We start from the raw sequence: 17404 nt of genomic DNA on the forward strand, positions 1-17404 counted from the left end.
GGGGCTGAAGGGGGAGGTGGTGATGTGTGCAAGTGGCAGTCTGAGGTGATGCTCTTCCACTTGATTTACTAAGGCTGGATCTCTCAAGCAAACCCAGGGCTCCCCAATACTGTTGTCTCCCTAGTTAGATTGCCTAGGGATTCCCTGTCTCTTCCTTCTGGGCCTGGAATGGCAAGCGGGCCTCCAAGGCCACCTGTCACTTACATAGTTCTAGCAAGCACTTAAACCATTAAGTCATTCTTCTAGCTACAGAACCATGATCTCCATTCCAAACTCCTACTAGATTTCCAAAACAGCAATGGCTAATTCTGAGTTACCTTCCATTTTAATTCATTCTGCAGAGCAACTGTACTTGATTTTATCAGCCGTCTTTGAGGCAGACACTAAGAGGTTTAATTCACCAATTTGACTGGTCTACTTGTCACTGATCACTAACAACTCCAGAAAACAAGCTAAATAAGAAGAAACATATTCCACAAAAACACAAGAGAAGATTTAGAGCTTTAGAGATTGAAGACACAAGGAAATGATTTATGTTGACAAGTCTTGCTCCCTGGGGGCTGTAAGGAAGCTCAGCAGGGAGAAGCATGTGCTACACAAGTTTGGCAGCCTGAATTTCATCCCTATGTACAAGTAGGAGAGAACCAACTCCATGAAGCTGTCCCCTGACCTCCATAAGCACTATATGGTAAGCACATACCCACCTCAATGGTAGATTGGAGAATGGGAGGATTAGGCGGGAAGGGGAAGGGAGATGGAATGGAGGGAGAGAATGAAGAGGAAGACAGAAGCTAGAATTCAAGAGCATTGAAGGGCAGTATGGAAACGTAGTGCAGTGGAAACTTCCTATATGGTAGGAAGGCAATCTTAATGAAGTCTCTAAATAACTAGGGAGACAGACGCCTCCTGGCCATCTCTTGCCATTAAACTAAGCTTCCAGTGTCAGGATTGGGTTTCATTCAATTGAATTGTCCAAGAGTCCCATGGAAATTCCCAAACAACCCAGGCTGATGCCAAGACAAACTGACAGCAGACTCCATTGCTGAAGGTAACACCCACACAACTCATTGAACATGGAGAGGCAGAGACGGTGCCTATGTAGAACCTTCGCCCCAATATTCTAGTGTCTGTCACACAGAAAGGTGCTCTGATGGCTACCAAAAGAGAAAAGTAAGCACCAACCCAACCTTTGATCTACAATCTATCCTGCCTGTAAAATATGCTAGGGCACCAGTGGCACAAATCTTGTGGTAGTAACCAACTGGCTGGTTTGACTTAAGGCCCACTCCATGAGATAGAGCCCATACCTGACACTGCTTAGGTGGCCAAGCAGAGGCCTAGTTATCACAGAGGCCTAGTTATCACAGAGGCCTAGTTATCATAGAGGCCTAGGGTAAAACTAAGTACTGCTGGACTTTAAAATAAAGAAGTAACCCTAAAATAAGTACTAATGCTATTCTGCTCTACTCAGATCAGTGCCTTATTCAGCCCTCATCAGAGAGGCTTCTTCGTGCAGCAGATGGGACAATTACAGAATTCTATACTGGACTCCTAATGTGCGAATAAGAGGGTCTCTGATTATGGTGCCTGTTGTTGGGCTCTTTTGTTTTTTCTGCTGTCTTGTTTTATCCAACTTTGATAAAACAAAGGTTTTGTTTTACTTTATGATATTTTATTTTATTACATTGTGTTGTCATCTCCTAAATGCCTGTTCTTTTCTAATAAAAGAAAGAGAGAGAATGGATGCAGATGGAAGAGGAGGTGGGGAGGAGCTGGGAGTAGAGGGAGAGAAACTGTATTTAAGTTATATTTTATGAGAAAAGGATCTGTGTTTAATAAAGGGGTCATCTGGAAACAAAGGGTTTCTTAGCTACAAATATTAAAGGACATTATGGTTTCCACGGAGTGACTTCTTGTGAGACTTTTGCAAATAATGCCTGAGAGAAAAGGACAACAATTGAAGACAGAAAGAAGCCTCATGGGGAACTATGGAATCCAGTTACTCTAGAGGCACAAGCCCTGCAAGCGGGACCTGGATGTGGCAGATTCCGACTCTCAATCGTTGAAGGCTTGCCAAAGTCTCGGTAACTGGCAATTTACCTTTCCAGGCCTCGCTTTCATTCTTTTTTCTCCAAAGGAGATTCACATTTAGGTTAACTTTATTTCTTCACTAGTAGAATTTGAAAAACTTTACAATTTCATAACAAAGTAGATTTTTGTTTGTTTCTGGTGCTGGGATTGAACCCAGGGCCTTGCGCATGCTAAGTGCATGCACTATCATTATGATACACCCTCAATCCCTCAAAGCAAACAAATAAAAATTATATTGATGAAATTAAACCAAAGAAAAACAACAAAAGACAAGTGCTGAGGAGACCCAGGGTCGTGAAAAGTGCTGAAACGTATATGCCTGTACCCTGAGCCTTCCTAAGCACAGAGCCCTGCCTCCAGCCTGCCAGTGGGCTTCTGAAACCAAGAAGGAATCAAGCAAGATGAAAAATGAGTTAAAAGCCTGAGGAAAATTCAGTCAACTTTTCTTGAACTCTTACCATCCCAGTTTGAATTCTGCTAAGATAAAGACAGGTCCTATCTAGAGGAAATAAGTGCATACTCAATAGAACGTCCTATCTAGAGGAAATAAGTACATACTCAATAGAACGTCCTATCTAGAGGAAATAAGTACATACTCAATAGAAAGTCCTATCTAGAGGGAATAAGTGCATACTTAATAGAACGTCCTATCTAGAGGGAATAAGTGCATACTCAATAGAACACATGGCTCAGAGCAGACTGTGCTAAGCTAGTTCCACGTTAAGAGTCTCTTCCTCTCTTACTAAATAAACTATCTTTCGAAAACATGATTGGCCTGTACACTGTACAGGTGAATCAAAACCAGAAAAAAGCCGAAGCCCAAGATAGGAGGTCAGACATAGTCCAAGCCCCAGGCACAGACTGAGGGTTCTCTGCATACAAGGAAGCAGCAAACACAACAGCCATTGCTCTTAGTCTTTCCGGAAAGACTGGCGGATGTGAAAAGTGCCAGGACACTAGAGATGGGTAAATACTTGTGGGTTTTTTTTTTTTTTTCGAGACAGGGTTTCTCTGTAAAGAGTTCCCTGGCTGTCCTGGAACTCACTCTGTAGACCAGGCTGGCCTCGAACTCAGAAATCTGCCTGCCTCTGCCTCCCAAGTGCTGGGATTAAAGGTGTGTGCCACCACCACCTGGCTAATACTTGTGTTTTTAAAGAGAAAGGAACAGAACCTAAACACCATAAGCCAGTGGATTAAGCACGGACCACTGAGAGAATTCTACAGTCAACACTTAGGCTATGAAAGAGAGAAGACAGGCCCTGAGTGGATTCATCATGAATAACAAGTCCCAAATTTATAGAATTATGACTTAAACTAGAAACACAGCAGAGATACTCTTGCTGCACTGTGACAGAGTATGATAGACACTGACTGGCCAGGCATAAGATGGTGAGTTCCAAGGATGAACTAGAAACAGGTAGCGCATCTACGGACCAGCAAACAGTATCAACATTAAAAAGAGACTTCTCTACCTTTACATTAACGAGTTGTGTGTATGTGTGTTTGAACATGTTATATATGTGGGTACATGCTACATTGTGCATGGATGGTCTGAGAAAACCTTTGGGGAATCACCGTAATGTGAGTTCTAGGGTTCAATCAAATCAGGTCTCCAGGCATGCATGGCAAGCATGTTTACCTGCTGATACCCTGTGGGGTCCTGCTATATATATAGCCCATGCTGACCTCAAATTCACTATATACCCCAGGCTGACCTCAAATCTGCCACCATACCCAGAGGTTTTATACTTTCTGTGTGGAGTCTTGTTTACTTTTGGTTAAATGCCAAAGTATTTTATGACTTTGTTGTTTTTAATAAGTATTTTAACTTCCCCATTTTCTGTGTTGCAATATACACAACTGCAGTGTAGTTCGGGAGTCCGACCTCACAGCCTACAACCTCCTGTTGTATCAGTTACAGCATCTGACCGATGCAGACTTTACCTCTTCCCCATCTAGAAATGAGCAGCTTCAGTTACATTAGGATTTAATTGTCAACTTTATTATTTGAAAAAAGGAAAGCTCCTGACTTTTCTATTCTTTAGTATTTAAGTGAATTATCTGCAGGGGAAGTCATACGAGTGACTAGCTCATATATTTTAGCTTCTTTAACAACTAATTTTAGAGTAAGATTTTCCATATTACAATCAGATATTGAGTAACTGAGGATTAGACAACAACCATGGACTTAAAATACTGGCACAAGACTGGGAGCCAGGCATGGAGGGCACACCTATGATCTTAGCACCGGAGCAATGAAGGCAGGAGGTGAAGGAGTCCAGGCTTATCCTCACTACACAGTGAATTGAAGGCCAGCTGGACCATGAACAAAGTCTGGTATGGCTGTGCATGCCTGTGCTTCTGTCTTAGGAGGGAGACAGGGAAGGCTCATGCAGCTTTGAAGCCAGCCTGATTTATGTAGCAATTTACAGGCCAGTCAGGGCTATAAAATGAGACACCCCGCTTTCAAAACAAGGAACTTGGGCTGGAGAGATGGCCCAGTGGTTTAAGGGCACTTTGGAGTTCTTCCGGGGGACTTAAACTCAGCTCCCAGCATCCACATTGAATGACTAACAACTCGCCTGTAATGCCAGCTCCAGGAGACCTAACACCCTCTGACTTCTAAGGGTACCCTCACATGTGGCACACACCACATAAAGACACGAATAAATTAAATCAAAATCAGTCTTAAAAGCAAACAAAGAGGGCTGGTGAGATGGCTCAGCAGGTAAGAGCACTGACTGCTCTTCTGAAGGTTCTGAGTTCAAAGCCCAGCAACAGCATGGTGGCTCACAACCATCTGTAATGAGATCTGACACCCTCTTCTGGTGCATCTGAAGACAGCTACAGTGTACTTATGTATAATAATAAATAAATCTTTGGGCCAGAGTGAGCAGGGACTGAGTGAGCGGGGCTGACCGGAGCGAGTGGGGTTGACCAGAGCGAGCAGAGGTCCTAAATTCAATTCCCAACAACCACATGAAGACTCACAACTATTTGCACAGCTACAGTGTACTCACATACATAAAATAAATAAATAAATCTTTAAAAAACAAAGAAATTAAACACAAGATAGACTATAATTTGTTGTGATTGGATACACAAACACAGATTTAATTTCTGTATGATCTCATTAACTTTTCATTGGGAAAGATTTCTAAACTTTGACCCTTAATGTACTTTTTTAACAAAAATCTAAGGCATTTAATACCTTTATATTATAAGGCATTTAATATCTAGCACTTGACATAGTCTGATCTGATAATAATCTATACTAATCTGAATATTTCCTCCATTTCATCAGTAAATAAAATACTTAACTAAATCCTCGCTTCAGACGGACAGTGTCAGAGCTGTGCTGGGTGAGAGGATATCTGGCCTGTGTCCACAGATATGACCCTCTCCTGGCTTCTATTTATCTGCTATGAGAGGCTAAGAGTATAGGAAATCTGAGTCTGAATTGGTTTAGTTTTCTCTCTTACAGAAGTTCTACCACTGGACTTTAAGGAGGGTGGAGGAGGGAGCTGGGCTGCAGTTGTGGGTGACCCTGGACTGAGGGCAGCTCAGACCGTGGCTATGGCTGAGGTTCGCTATTGTCATTATGCTAGCCTCTATCTGGGCAATCAACTTTTTTGTTTGTCTGTGATATTCTGAGAGAAGGTTTCAGGAAACCCAGGTTAGCCTTACTATGTAAATGAGGCTGGCCTTGAACACTTGCTTGCCAAGTGCTGGAATTATGGGTCAGCACCATCATAACAAGCTTGTAATCATACTTGACTTAAAAAGTTCACAGGCCTGGCTTGGTGGTACACACATTTCGTCCCAGTACTCTGAAAACAGAGGCAGGCACATTTTTTGTGAGATTGAGGCCAACTTGATCTATGTAGGAACTGCCAGGTCACCCAAAGCTACATAGTGAGATCTGTCTCCAAAGTAAATAAGTACATAGAAATAAAAGTGTATTATTCACAATCATAAATTTTTAGATCCTAACCATAAGAAAAATTTAGTAACAGTAAAACCTGCAGATGACTTACCGGACATTTTCTGGTCTGAGTTTATCAAGAACCATGTCTATCAAGTCAGGTCTAAATTCTTCCAATAAATATTCAGCTGTGAGCACTCCATCTAGGGGATAATACTTTGAAAAAGTAAAGTAGAAATGATTAATATTTGAAGGCTATCGGAGTATATTAACATAAGCAGATATATAATAATATAATATAATACGTTTTTTATTTTATATGCTCCTTTTTTAGCAAGGTTCTTTTTTAGCAAGGTTTTCCCTACCTCACCTTTCTCTTCAGCAGTGCTGGGGACTAAACCAGGGCACTGTGCATACTAAGTGGACATGGTCCATCCTTAAGTCTCATATGTGATGACTCTGCTAAGTACACATATATTTACATTACTGAGACTAAGATAATTTGTGTTGGGTGGGATGGGGAAATAGGATCTTATTCTGTAGCCCAGGCTAGCCTGGAACTCAAAATCCTGCCTCAGCCCCCTACAAGCCTGAGTTATCACCAGACCTTACTTTCCTATTTCCTTTGAAGAAAAACCACAATCTTTCTGGTTAAAAATTGACACTTGCTAATGAAACATTGACAATGAAATACTGACACCTAGAGGGTTTTTAATAAACAGTGCACAAGCTTTTATAAACTGTATTCTCTCAAATTTCTAGGAATGAAATCAAACACTTACAAAGCTGTAGAAAGAAATGGATTATATTCTGGCTCCTGTATAAACTATTCTCAAATTGTGAGATGGACTGGCTCATCATGAAAACGTTAGGATGCAGCTTTTCTAGACACTGCTTCAGGTACTGGGGCCAAAGGTGGAAAGACACATGAAGTCTCTGATCTCCAGGAACATGTACTGCTAACTGGCACAATAAACAATTGTGTCATATTAATAATATGTGAAGGAAATAAGAGGAGCAGAGGCAGGGGCATTGTTTCAGTTTGGAAGGCCAGGGAAGGTCTTCCTGAAAGCCATCTATGATAAGTAGATGCAAACACCAGAGATGTACACCAAGGCCCAGCCAGGTCTGATGGTGCAGGCCTGTCCAATGGCCACTCAGGAGGCTGAGGCAAGGCGACTGCAGTTCAAGGCCTCCCATAGCCACGAAGCAAGCTCAAGACCTGAGCAACTCAGTGAGAGTGTTTCAAAAGAACAGAAACAGAGAAAGAGACCTGGGGATGCAGCTCAGCGGTTCAGCCCACCGACCCTGTGAGAGCGGGGGTCATCCCTATTGCTATTGAAGGGAGGGTGGTGCGATTAATGTGTGGAAATTAGAAAGCTACTACAGCTACAGCAACGTGGGACTGGAGAGGAAGGCTGCAGAGTGGCTAGGAATGCGGCCAGAGAACACAGCACCTCTCACATTTCCTCCTAGGACAAGGATGCTCTTGATTTTACAGCACTAAGGAAAATCATCAGAGAATTTTAAACAGAGGAATAAAACAATCTGAGTTTAGTTTTCAAAACCCATTGAGGGGCTGGAGGTATAGTTCAGTTTTAGATTGCTACCTAGTATGCATAAGGCCTTGAGTTTGATTCCAATACCACAAAATAAATAATTTTAAAGTATATGCCTTTAAAAAAAATCATTTAAGGTAGAAAAGTAAGCTATCATGGAGAACAAAATGGAAAACAGAGGTAGGAGACTGTGACAGTACCACGAGTAAGAGTAGCTCAAACTAACACAGTAAACAAGGGACATGGGGAAAATAGATGATATAAAATGTTCACAGAGGGAGCACTTGACAGGTGCTGGAGAACTGAAAGATGCAGCCAATAAGCAAAGCACCCACTGTGGTGGTGTGAATGAAAATGGCCGCCCACACAAGCCCAGAGGAAGTAGCACTATTAAAAGGTGTGACCTGGTGAGGAAGTGTGTCAGTGGGGGCAGGCTCTGAGGTTTCAAATGCTCAAGTTAGGCACAGGATATCAATAATGGACTAACCCTCTGTACTGTAAGCCAGGCCCAAGTAAATGGTTTCTTTAATAAGAATTGCTGTGGTCACAGCCATAAAACTGTAACTTTACAACTATAAAACTATAACTGTGACAGCCCATGTGATGAAAATACTACAGAAATTAATTCTTAGGATAAGGAGCAGTAACATTACAAATTTATCTCATCATCAAAGGTTGCCCAGTGTTAAAATGTCTGAAGTTTTGTGAGTCCCAATTCGCAACATTGAAAGTAATATGGAGGATCTAGACAATTCTACACACCACTGTGAACAGGAAAATCAACTTACGTGCAACTTTCCTGCAATCTTAGATGTATAGCCTCGTGGTCTCTCTTTATCTTTAAACCTGAAAGCAACAGCATTCAAGTCCTAGAACAGAAAGTTAACCAAGTAGACATAAGTCAATTATTCAGAAATAGCTTTTCAATGTTTTATTTGAACTATAGGCTCTGTACTTCAATTTTATAGACATTACACTTATGAAAACTGGCAGGAGTTGATTTGAGAATGTATAAGACATGGGAAAACATAAATTAAAACTTATCAACATAGGCTTAAAATAAGTAAACAATTCTAAACAAAATAAACAGGTAATCTAGAGGTGCCGTGCCTGGGCACGAGGCACACACTTGGAACCCGAGCAGGAGGTTAGGAGGTTGAAGTGGGAGGATCAGAAGTTCAAGCTGGTCTGGACAGCCCAGCAAAAGACTTTGTTTTGTTTTGTTTTGTTTTGAAAAAAGGTCCAGCCTGGTCTACAGAGTAAGTTCCAAGACAGCCAGGGATACACAGAGAAACCCTGTCTCAAAGAAAAAAAAAAAAGGTTCTACTGCGTTAATTATTGAAACAACTAGCCAGGGAATAAGAAAACTGTGAAAGAACCTTGTGAAATCTGAAACTTCCATGAAGATGAATTGGAGACCTGTTGCTGCCACATTAGAAATTACTGTCATAATTTCCACAAGGTATAATAATTATACTTTAAAATTTTGTTGAGTTTACCAGGATATACCTGGGGCTGGGAACATAGCTCTGCACTAGACTACTTGCCTGACCCACGCCAAGTCTAGCAGTGGATCCCCAGCACCTTGGGAAAAAGAAAGCTACACAGTCCAAAATACATGCCAGAGTCGTGATAGGTCTATATGTTTAAAGTATTCCCTTAGTCCATCTTAAAAGAAGCCTTTTAAAGTTTGAAAGACAGCCAGGCTGTGGTGTCTCATGCCTTTAATCTCAACACTCTGGAAGCAGAGGCAGGTGGATCTCTGGGTTCAAGGCCTGCCTGGTCTACAAAGCAGGTTCTAGGACAGCCAAGGCTGTACAGAGAAACCCTATCTCAAAATAAAATAAAAGAAAAGAAAAGAAAAGAAAAGAAAGAAAGAAAGAAAGAAGGAAAGAGAGCTTGAAATACACTTTATTTTATATATTTTTAAAAAGGCAGATATAATGGTCTAGGCCTTTAATACTAGCACTAGAGAGGAAGAGGCAGGCAGAGAGCTCTGTGGATTACATAGTGAGATGTAAGCTGTCTCAGAAAAGGAGTTGGGGTGGGGTTTTCTATGCATACAATAAAATCACTTTGAAGAATGTAATTATTAAACATGAAACCATTTATTGTTTTTAGGCTTTTATATCAGGATCTAAAATGAACAGATTCTATGCAGCTTTGAGCAGGAAGTGACACAAGCCCTGTAAGGTGCTAGCGCTCCTCCTCAAAAGGCGACACGATACCTCAGCCCTAACTCATGCCCCAACTAACAAATCCAACAGCAACAACTAAGCCTGAATTAATAAAACTATGCATTGCAACATTTTAGGCTTTAATTAGGGAAAAAACAGAGGTTTAACTGGGCCTTAAATTAGTTTACATATGTTTATTTTTTGAAAAATAGATGCCTTAAGAAAAATTTTGTTGAAACAAAAGTACCTTGCACTCTTGGAAAACCCATTCTTGAGGTCCTTCTGCACGTAGCTTCTGAATGTATTGAAACATATGCAAAATTATATCTTCAACATGTACTGGAAAAAAGGGGCACACTTAAAAACCATTCAGTCCTTGAATCCTTCAAGCATGGGCTCACTCCTAAGGTAAGTCAAGTTAAGTGGAGATAATCCCTTTTAGAACATGGCATCCTCACCTCCCTGAGCCTCGTTTAGATGTCCCACACACAGCCCTCTGGACTCAGGGACATGTGACAGAACAAACATTGGGGCACTAAATGAAAAGCCACATATACATTTTACCAATATAACATAAAACCGATTGTTAAGGGGGAAGGGTTATGACAAAGGCCGGGTTCCACGTGAAAAATACAATGGAAAAACGTGTGAATTAAACTGTTACAGCTTCTTCCTACAGCATGAGACATTAAAAAATAAATCCAATTAATACTTACATAACCCTTCTTCAGTTAAGTCCACATTAATGATAAAAAACATAAAACCTCGGGCTCCTTCCTTCTGTCCACCCACCAGGGTATTTACCCAGCCTGCAATATTCAAAGAAAAGAACAATATAATTAAATGTGTGGCTTTTCTTTTTTGAAAAATGTATTTATTACTATGTGTGCATGAAATGGTACACACACATCAGAACATAAGGTGGAGATTAAAGGACAACTTTGTAGAGTCAGTTCTATGCTTCTAGCTTTACATGAGGTACAAAGATCAAACCCAGGTCATTCAGCTCTGCCGGGACATTATACCAGCCCTGGCTTCTTTCATAACAAGAAATTTTTAACATGTTCATACTAGATTTAGGGATGTAGCTCAGTGGTAGAATGCTTAGTTCAAATCTATGAAACCCTGGTTTCAATTCTGAATACCACACGTGCACACACAGAATCCCTATATTTTTTTATTAACATTTTAAACCTATTTATTTTATTCATGTATATGAGTGTGTATATTCATCCATACATGTGTAAGTTATAGGCATCTATGAGCGGCTTCGCTCATATCTTATGAGTGCTAGGTTGAAAACTTGGATTCCCTGTTCAGGCTATAGGCATTCTTAAGATCTAAGCTATCTGTCCAGCTCCAACACTAAAGAATTTAATTTTATTTTTTGTATGTGTGGGCACACACATGTACCACAGTGTGCAAGTAGAGGTCAGAGGACAACTCTTATAGGTGATTCTCTCATTCTACCATGTGGTTCCCAGGATGTGAATTTAGATCATTAGGCTTGGTAGAAAGCACTTTATTGGCTGAACCATGGCACTGGGCCCTGGGGAGGGATGGTTTTTTTCATCTTTAGTTCTTTTTCTATTTTCATGTGTGCTAATGTATGTCTGCATGTGTATGGGCACAAATGTGTGGGTGTACATACATTTAAGGGGCCAAGGTTGATGTGCAATCATGCTGGATCATTCTTATATCTTATTCACTGAGGTAGGGCGCTGCCTTCAAACCCAGAGCTCAGCAATGTAACTACTCTCCCTAGCCAGTTTATTCTGGGGAAGCTGAAAAAACAAGTGGACATATGGGTTCTGGGAATCCAAACCCAGTCCTCATGCTTGCATGGCAAGAGCTTTAACCAGAGCCATTTCTCCAGCTCCCAGTTTTTTAAGTACACACTGTGTTTGCGTGTGTGTGTGTGTGTGTGTGTGTGTGTGTGTGTGTGTGCGCGCGCGCGCGCGCCTGCACATGCCATTTGTACCTCAGTGTGCTTCTGAAGATCAAAAGACAGCCTGAGGAAACTGTAGGTCTTGGGAAATGAATTCATGTCAGGCGAGGCAGTAAGAGCCTTTACCCGGAGAGCCATCTCACCAGCTCTGGGTTTTGCTATTCCTGAGACAGGGTCTAATTATGTAGTCCACGCTAACCTGGAAATCCTTATGTAGCTTATGCTGGCCTTGGACTTGCTGGGATTCAGGCATGTATCACTACCACATCCATCTAACATCCATACCATTCATGTGAAAAAAAGTAAAGCTTGCCCTGCAGGAACAAAATTAGCTCAGAAAGCAAACCAATTCCCAGAAAGAACTAGCCGTGTGCTTAAATGTATATGGAAGCACATAGTAAGTCCTGAGAGGGCTTTGGAAATCCCCTCCTTCCTACATTCTAAACCTTCCTGATCTAATGGATCAAAGCAGGTAAACAGACAACATGTAAAGATATGGCTTGGAAAAAAAAAAATCCATCATGGGCTTTTCTTTATTGTTTTGAGACAATTTTGATATGTAGCCTAGCCTTGTCTTGATCTACATAGCCCAAGCTGGACTTGAACCAGTGATCCTACTGCCTCAGCTTCAGAAAGATGGGATAACAGGGATGTGCACTGCACTCGGCTGGGCTTTTACCCCCACCCACCCCCCCCTTTTTTTAACAATTTATTTATTTATTTATTTATTTATTTATTTATTTATTTATTTATTTAATGTATGTGGGTACCCTGTCACTCTCTTCAGGCACACCAGAAGAAGGCATTGGATCCCATTACAGATGGCTGTGAGTCACCATGTGGCTGCTAGGAACTGAACTCAGGATCTCTGGAAGAGCATGAACCACCTCTCTAGCTGGCTTTTACCTTTTTAACCTCATTTATAACATGGCTGACTCTAAGGCTCAAGAGTAGAGCACCTGCCTAACATGTACAAAGGTCTAGGTTCAATTCTAACATGTATGATGATAACTTTTGAAATAGCTCACTGTCACTGATCAATAAATACTCGAGGGTAAAACAGATTTGTGAAAGGGAGCTGAAAACAAAAAGCAGACACACACACACACTAACCACCTTACTCAGACCCCAACAGTGCATCCAAAACCCTCCCTTCCTAGATGACCCAACGGACTGTGTGAAAGACGGGGCGGGGTGTGCGACATTCAGAAGGCGCTGCCCAAAGTCACTTGCTTACCCTTTGACTTGAGTTCTGACAACAGGCTTCCAGGACCTTCATGCCCAATTAGATGACCAAGATAATGACCAGGATTGGATTTGTAGTACTGCTGAAGGTCTGGTATGGGAAATGTCACATAAAGATTTCTAATATCCTTAATCGGTACTATTTTATAAAGTTGCTGGGGAGAAAAAAAAAAGACAAGTCACAAAATATCTGTTATATGCAACCTATACAGAGTGAAATAATTACTACTAATAAAGAGTACTGATTTTAGCTAATCAGCTGCCAGAATGCACAGAAATGACCACAAACAAATAAACGAATTGGGTTCTCATTCAGTGCAATTCTTCTACGGGCTAAGTGATCTGGGCTTGGTGTTCTAGATCCTAAGGCTGCTTTGGCTACGTGCCTAGGGCCCTGATAATACTTTTAATAGCCTGCCAAGGTCACAGCGACTAAACTATTCTTAGCATGCAAAGTCTAAAACATACTGGTGTGTTTTTATTAATACACATTCCTAACGCACATAAAGTTGATGAGATTGCCATAACAGTTGCATTCACAAGGGAAAAGTGACAGGGATGTGTGCGCTTACTTTAAGATGTTCTTCTTGGAAAGGGTGCTCAGGAAACTCAGGCAAAGGGACGTTTTTATTCTCTACCTCAGAAAATAACTTCACCACCAGATTAGTAAGGTCATCCAAAGATTCTACAAGAAACAAAGATGTAAACAGATTTTAACCAATCAGAACTGAAGCACAGACAGAAATTAAGGCCTTGGGACCTTCTGAAAGGTCTTATGGTTTTAAAGGGAAAGCCTGAAAAAATATAAAATAAAAAGTCCCTGTACCCAGTAAAGAGAAAGCAGTCAGAGCCTACTAGTGGCTCCACTGTGTCAGAGGCTCCACTGTGTCAGGGGCTCCTGTGTATCAGGGGCTCCACTGTGTCAGGGGCTCCTCTGTATCAGGGGCTCCACTGTATCAGGGGCTCCACTGTGTCAGGGGCTCCATTGTGTCAGGGGCTCCACTGTGTCAGGGGCTCCTGAACAACCCCAAGAACTATAGCTCACTCACAGCCACTGCTGCTGTATAGACAGTCTTCACAATATATTACCTCACACATATATTATCCACATAGACCTTCTTTTAATAAACTGAAACCAAATATCAAAACAACAGAACACTAACCATGTTCTTGGCTGGCTAGGAACTCACTTTTTAGACCAGGATGGTCAGGAATTCAGAGATCTACCTGCCCCTGCCTCCCAAGTGCTGGGACAAAAGGTGTGTACCACCACAACCAACTACTTAGCTGCATTTAGGAAAGTTTGCACAGCCAGACAAAAGGTAGACCAGGATTAATTGTTATATGACAAGTGGACTCAAGAATGATAAAACATATTTGACACAAGAGATGTCAGATGGCAGGGCATGGAGGCATATACCTATAATCCCAGCTGGCAGCCAAGTTTGGAGGTTTGTGAGTTCTAGGCTGGTATGGGTTATTTATTATAAGTATAATAAGAAAAAAATGTCAGAGAACATCTTTATGCACTGATGGAACATAAAACTTGAAGCACAGTGGGCTGGCAACTGCTTTGTCAACATCAAGCATCAACAGTAAAATCCTTCTACCAGGTGTGCTGGGCCTCTCCAGTATTTCTGCCACTAAAGCATAAAACCACAATGGGGCTTCTTTCTTCTTTTAACATTTGCCTGCATGTCTGTATATGTACCACCGGCATGCCTAGAGCTCATGGAAGTCAGAAGATTATGTCAAGATCCCCTGAACTAGAGTTATGTACACTTGTGCGCCACTGTGTAGGTGCTGGGAACTGAACTCAGGCCCCCTACAAGAGAAGCTAGTGCTCTTAAGCACTGAGCCACCTCTCCAGCACCACAATGTAACCTTTTAAAGGTAAGGTATCTGAATAATACTGCCCAGTTTGACTTTCCCACTAAGCTGACAGCACCAGAGCCCAGGGAACTGAGTCTCTTCTCACTATGTGATACTAGTCCTCAGCGGCTTCAGTGTCTACATTTGATCATTACTTATTTGCCAAATGTGTGGATAGTATTTGCTGCTACAACCAGAGGAACAGCTGCAGCAAAGCCAGAAAACAATGTTTTTGTCCCTTTGTAACAGAGACCTTTCCACATGGCTAATCTTCCTCTTGTTCCCAAAGAAAAAAATGAATCATTTATTGATCCTAGGATCAGTGGTAGTTCCTTCTCACATCTCTAATGTGACAACATCTCTCCCAGATCCGCCAACTCTACTGAGCTCAGTGCACAAGTTAGCTGGACTGGAAGTGATGTGTCCAGATCAGGAAAATGAAACATCGGATGTTTCCAGACCCTTACTCTATCACCTGCACTAAATCAAGAACACTGAGGGCGGAGCTCATACTTAATTTAGCTAATGCCATTAGTGTTTATCCAAAAAATATTGACAGAAATCATGCGTTTCTTAGCTAAGATACAAAACAGCTTTTATGTACCTAGTTTCCAAGGACTGAGTTCTATATATCCAGTAATACTGAATAGTCTAGGTCTATATATCTTTTTTTTTTTTAGTTACATTTATTTCTGTGTATTTCCATTCATTTCCATGAGTGTGCCTGCATGCAGGGGCCAGAAGAAAACCTCCCATCACTATTTCACAAATTCGAAGTCAGATGTTTAGAAAAGTGCAAAACCTCATTGGTTCCCAGCCACAGGGCTAAGGAGGCAGTCGATTTGGCCTTCCAAGTCAGGCTGTTGGGCTCTATAAAGTATGAAGTCTAACTACTACCCCATATACACGCACTTTTAGTATCTGTTTTTCCATTCTGTCTTGTATCCAACCCAAATTTAATTTTAGGCCAGGCTCCCCTTTATAATCTCAATGGTTACAGGCAGGAGCAAGAGGACTACCACAAATTTGAGGCCATGCTGCTCTAAGCAGTGTGATCATGCCTCAAATAACCATAACAGTAAATTACCTTCAGAAGGATTTGGGCAACTGAAAGTCCCACTTACCACCAGCAATATGGAACAGCAGCCACATGCAAAGGCAGCACTGCTCCAAGTGAGGTGAAGACAAACCCAACAGTCTGACAGGGAAACCGAGTCCACCTCACCGAGCTACACCTCACCAGGAACCTCTGCCGCCCAGATACTTCTCCTGTCCTCTGTTTTCATTTCCTCTGCAGATTCTTAACTGCTATAAGGTCACCACCTACCCTTTCCTTGCTTTTATATACTTGGAAAACCCACTTAGTAACTCACGTGGTGTTCAGGGCTCCACTTAAAACCGTCTAAGATTCTTTTGGAAGACAGTTCATTTAAGTCAAATTCCCATGTGTTGATCATTTTCAAAACTATGAGCTCACGAACATCTATACCTACATCCTTCTAACACTCTGTAAACAGTCAAAATGGACATAGCCAAACCACTCCACTGATGGTCTGAAGTTTTTGAGCAGTTCTTACCTCGACCTAAAACACAAATCGCCATCAGATTGGACGAATAATACGTAGAGTGAAATTTCAGGAGTTCTTCCCTTACATCGATGCCTTCTTGGTTGGGTCGAGTCTCTAGAGTATATTTATTTCCTAAAAATGAATGAAAAGGGTATTTCTTAGAAAAGGCAAAATTTGTGAACTTTATAGTTTCATTATAACTGATATTGCTATAAGATAAACTTAAGAAACTAAAACACATTAGCAAACTATGTTTGAACATGAAACAAATAAACAGGATGGAGCAATACAGTAAAAATAGATTATTAATTTTGTTTGTTTGAAATAGGGTCTGTGTGTAGCTTTGGCTGCCCTGGAATTCAATACATAGACCAAGCTGGCCTTGAACTCAGAGGTCTACCTACCTTTGCCTCTGGGTGCTGGGTTAAAAGAACACCACTGACTGTTTTCAAATAGAGTTTTCCATAAAGAACTAAAAATGCTATGTGAAAGCTTTGCTCCTTGGGCTAGACATGGTGGTGTAAGGAAAAATTAAAGCTTTAAACCTGTGCTGACTAGGAAGAAAAGTTATGGGCCTAAGAATCCATCACAAACTGGCCACAGAGGCCTGGGAAAGAGCAAACAAGTTGTTAGATATCATAAGAGCTGGCAGGTCAAGAAGACATAAAACTATAAACATAGAGGAAAACATCCAGGCAGATGAGGACATGTCCAAGGCCTAGGCCTGCAAAGACGTGCCTGGCAGACACTAAGTAATAGACCATCTGGTCCCCTCAGATATGGTTTAAGGTCAGATGCTCTGTTGACTCAGATTAACACCAACCTTAGGAATTTTCCACTCTGTTCTGCACATAATAGTTAATATTTGAACTAGCCAATCATGTATGACCACACTGATCCCTTTGTTCCCTCAGACCTTTTCCCTATAAAAACCCCTAACTTTAGGCCGGGGGTTGGTGGCGCACGCCTTTAATCCCAGCACTTGGGAGGCAGAGGCAGGTGGATTTCTGAGTTCGAGG

General features: G+C 41.5%; 1 protein-coding gene across 3 annotated transcripts in view; it reads right to left on the bottom strand.

Moving 5' to 3' along the window:
- Nucleotides 1-17404, bottom strand: part of Ide (insulin degrading enzyme) — a 109692-nt gene that overhangs the window by 36950 nt on the left and 55338 nt on the right. For all 3 annotated transcript variants that reach the window (XM_031390191.1, XM_031390190.1, XM_031390192.1), the window contains exons 5-11: nucleotides 16395-16517; nucleotides 13518-13630; nucleotides 12938-13100; nucleotides 10469-10561; nucleotides 10000-10091; nucleotides 8364-8444; nucleotides 6129-6232 (exon numbers count right to left, since the gene is read on the bottom strand). In XM_031390191.1, the coding sequence (XP_031246051.1) occupies nucleotides 6129-6232; nucleotides 8364-8444; nucleotides 10000-10091; nucleotides 10469-10561; nucleotides 12938-13100; nucleotides 13518-13630; nucleotides 16395-16517 (769 nt within the window). The remainder of the gene's footprint in view (nucleotides 1-6128; nucleotides 6233-8363; nucleotides 8445-9999; nucleotides 10092-10468; nucleotides 10562-12937; nucleotides 13101-13517; nucleotides 13631-16394; nucleotides 16518-17404) is intronic.

Source organism: Mastomys coucha, unplaced genomic scaffold (assembly GCF_008632895.1).
Source record: "Mastomys coucha isolate ucsf_1 unplaced genomic scaffold, UCSF_Mcou_1 pScaffold21, whole genome shotgun sequence".
NCBI classification, from domain to species: domain Eukaryota; kingdom Metazoa; phylum Chordata; class Mammalia; order Rodentia; family Muridae; genus Mastomys; species Mastomys coucha.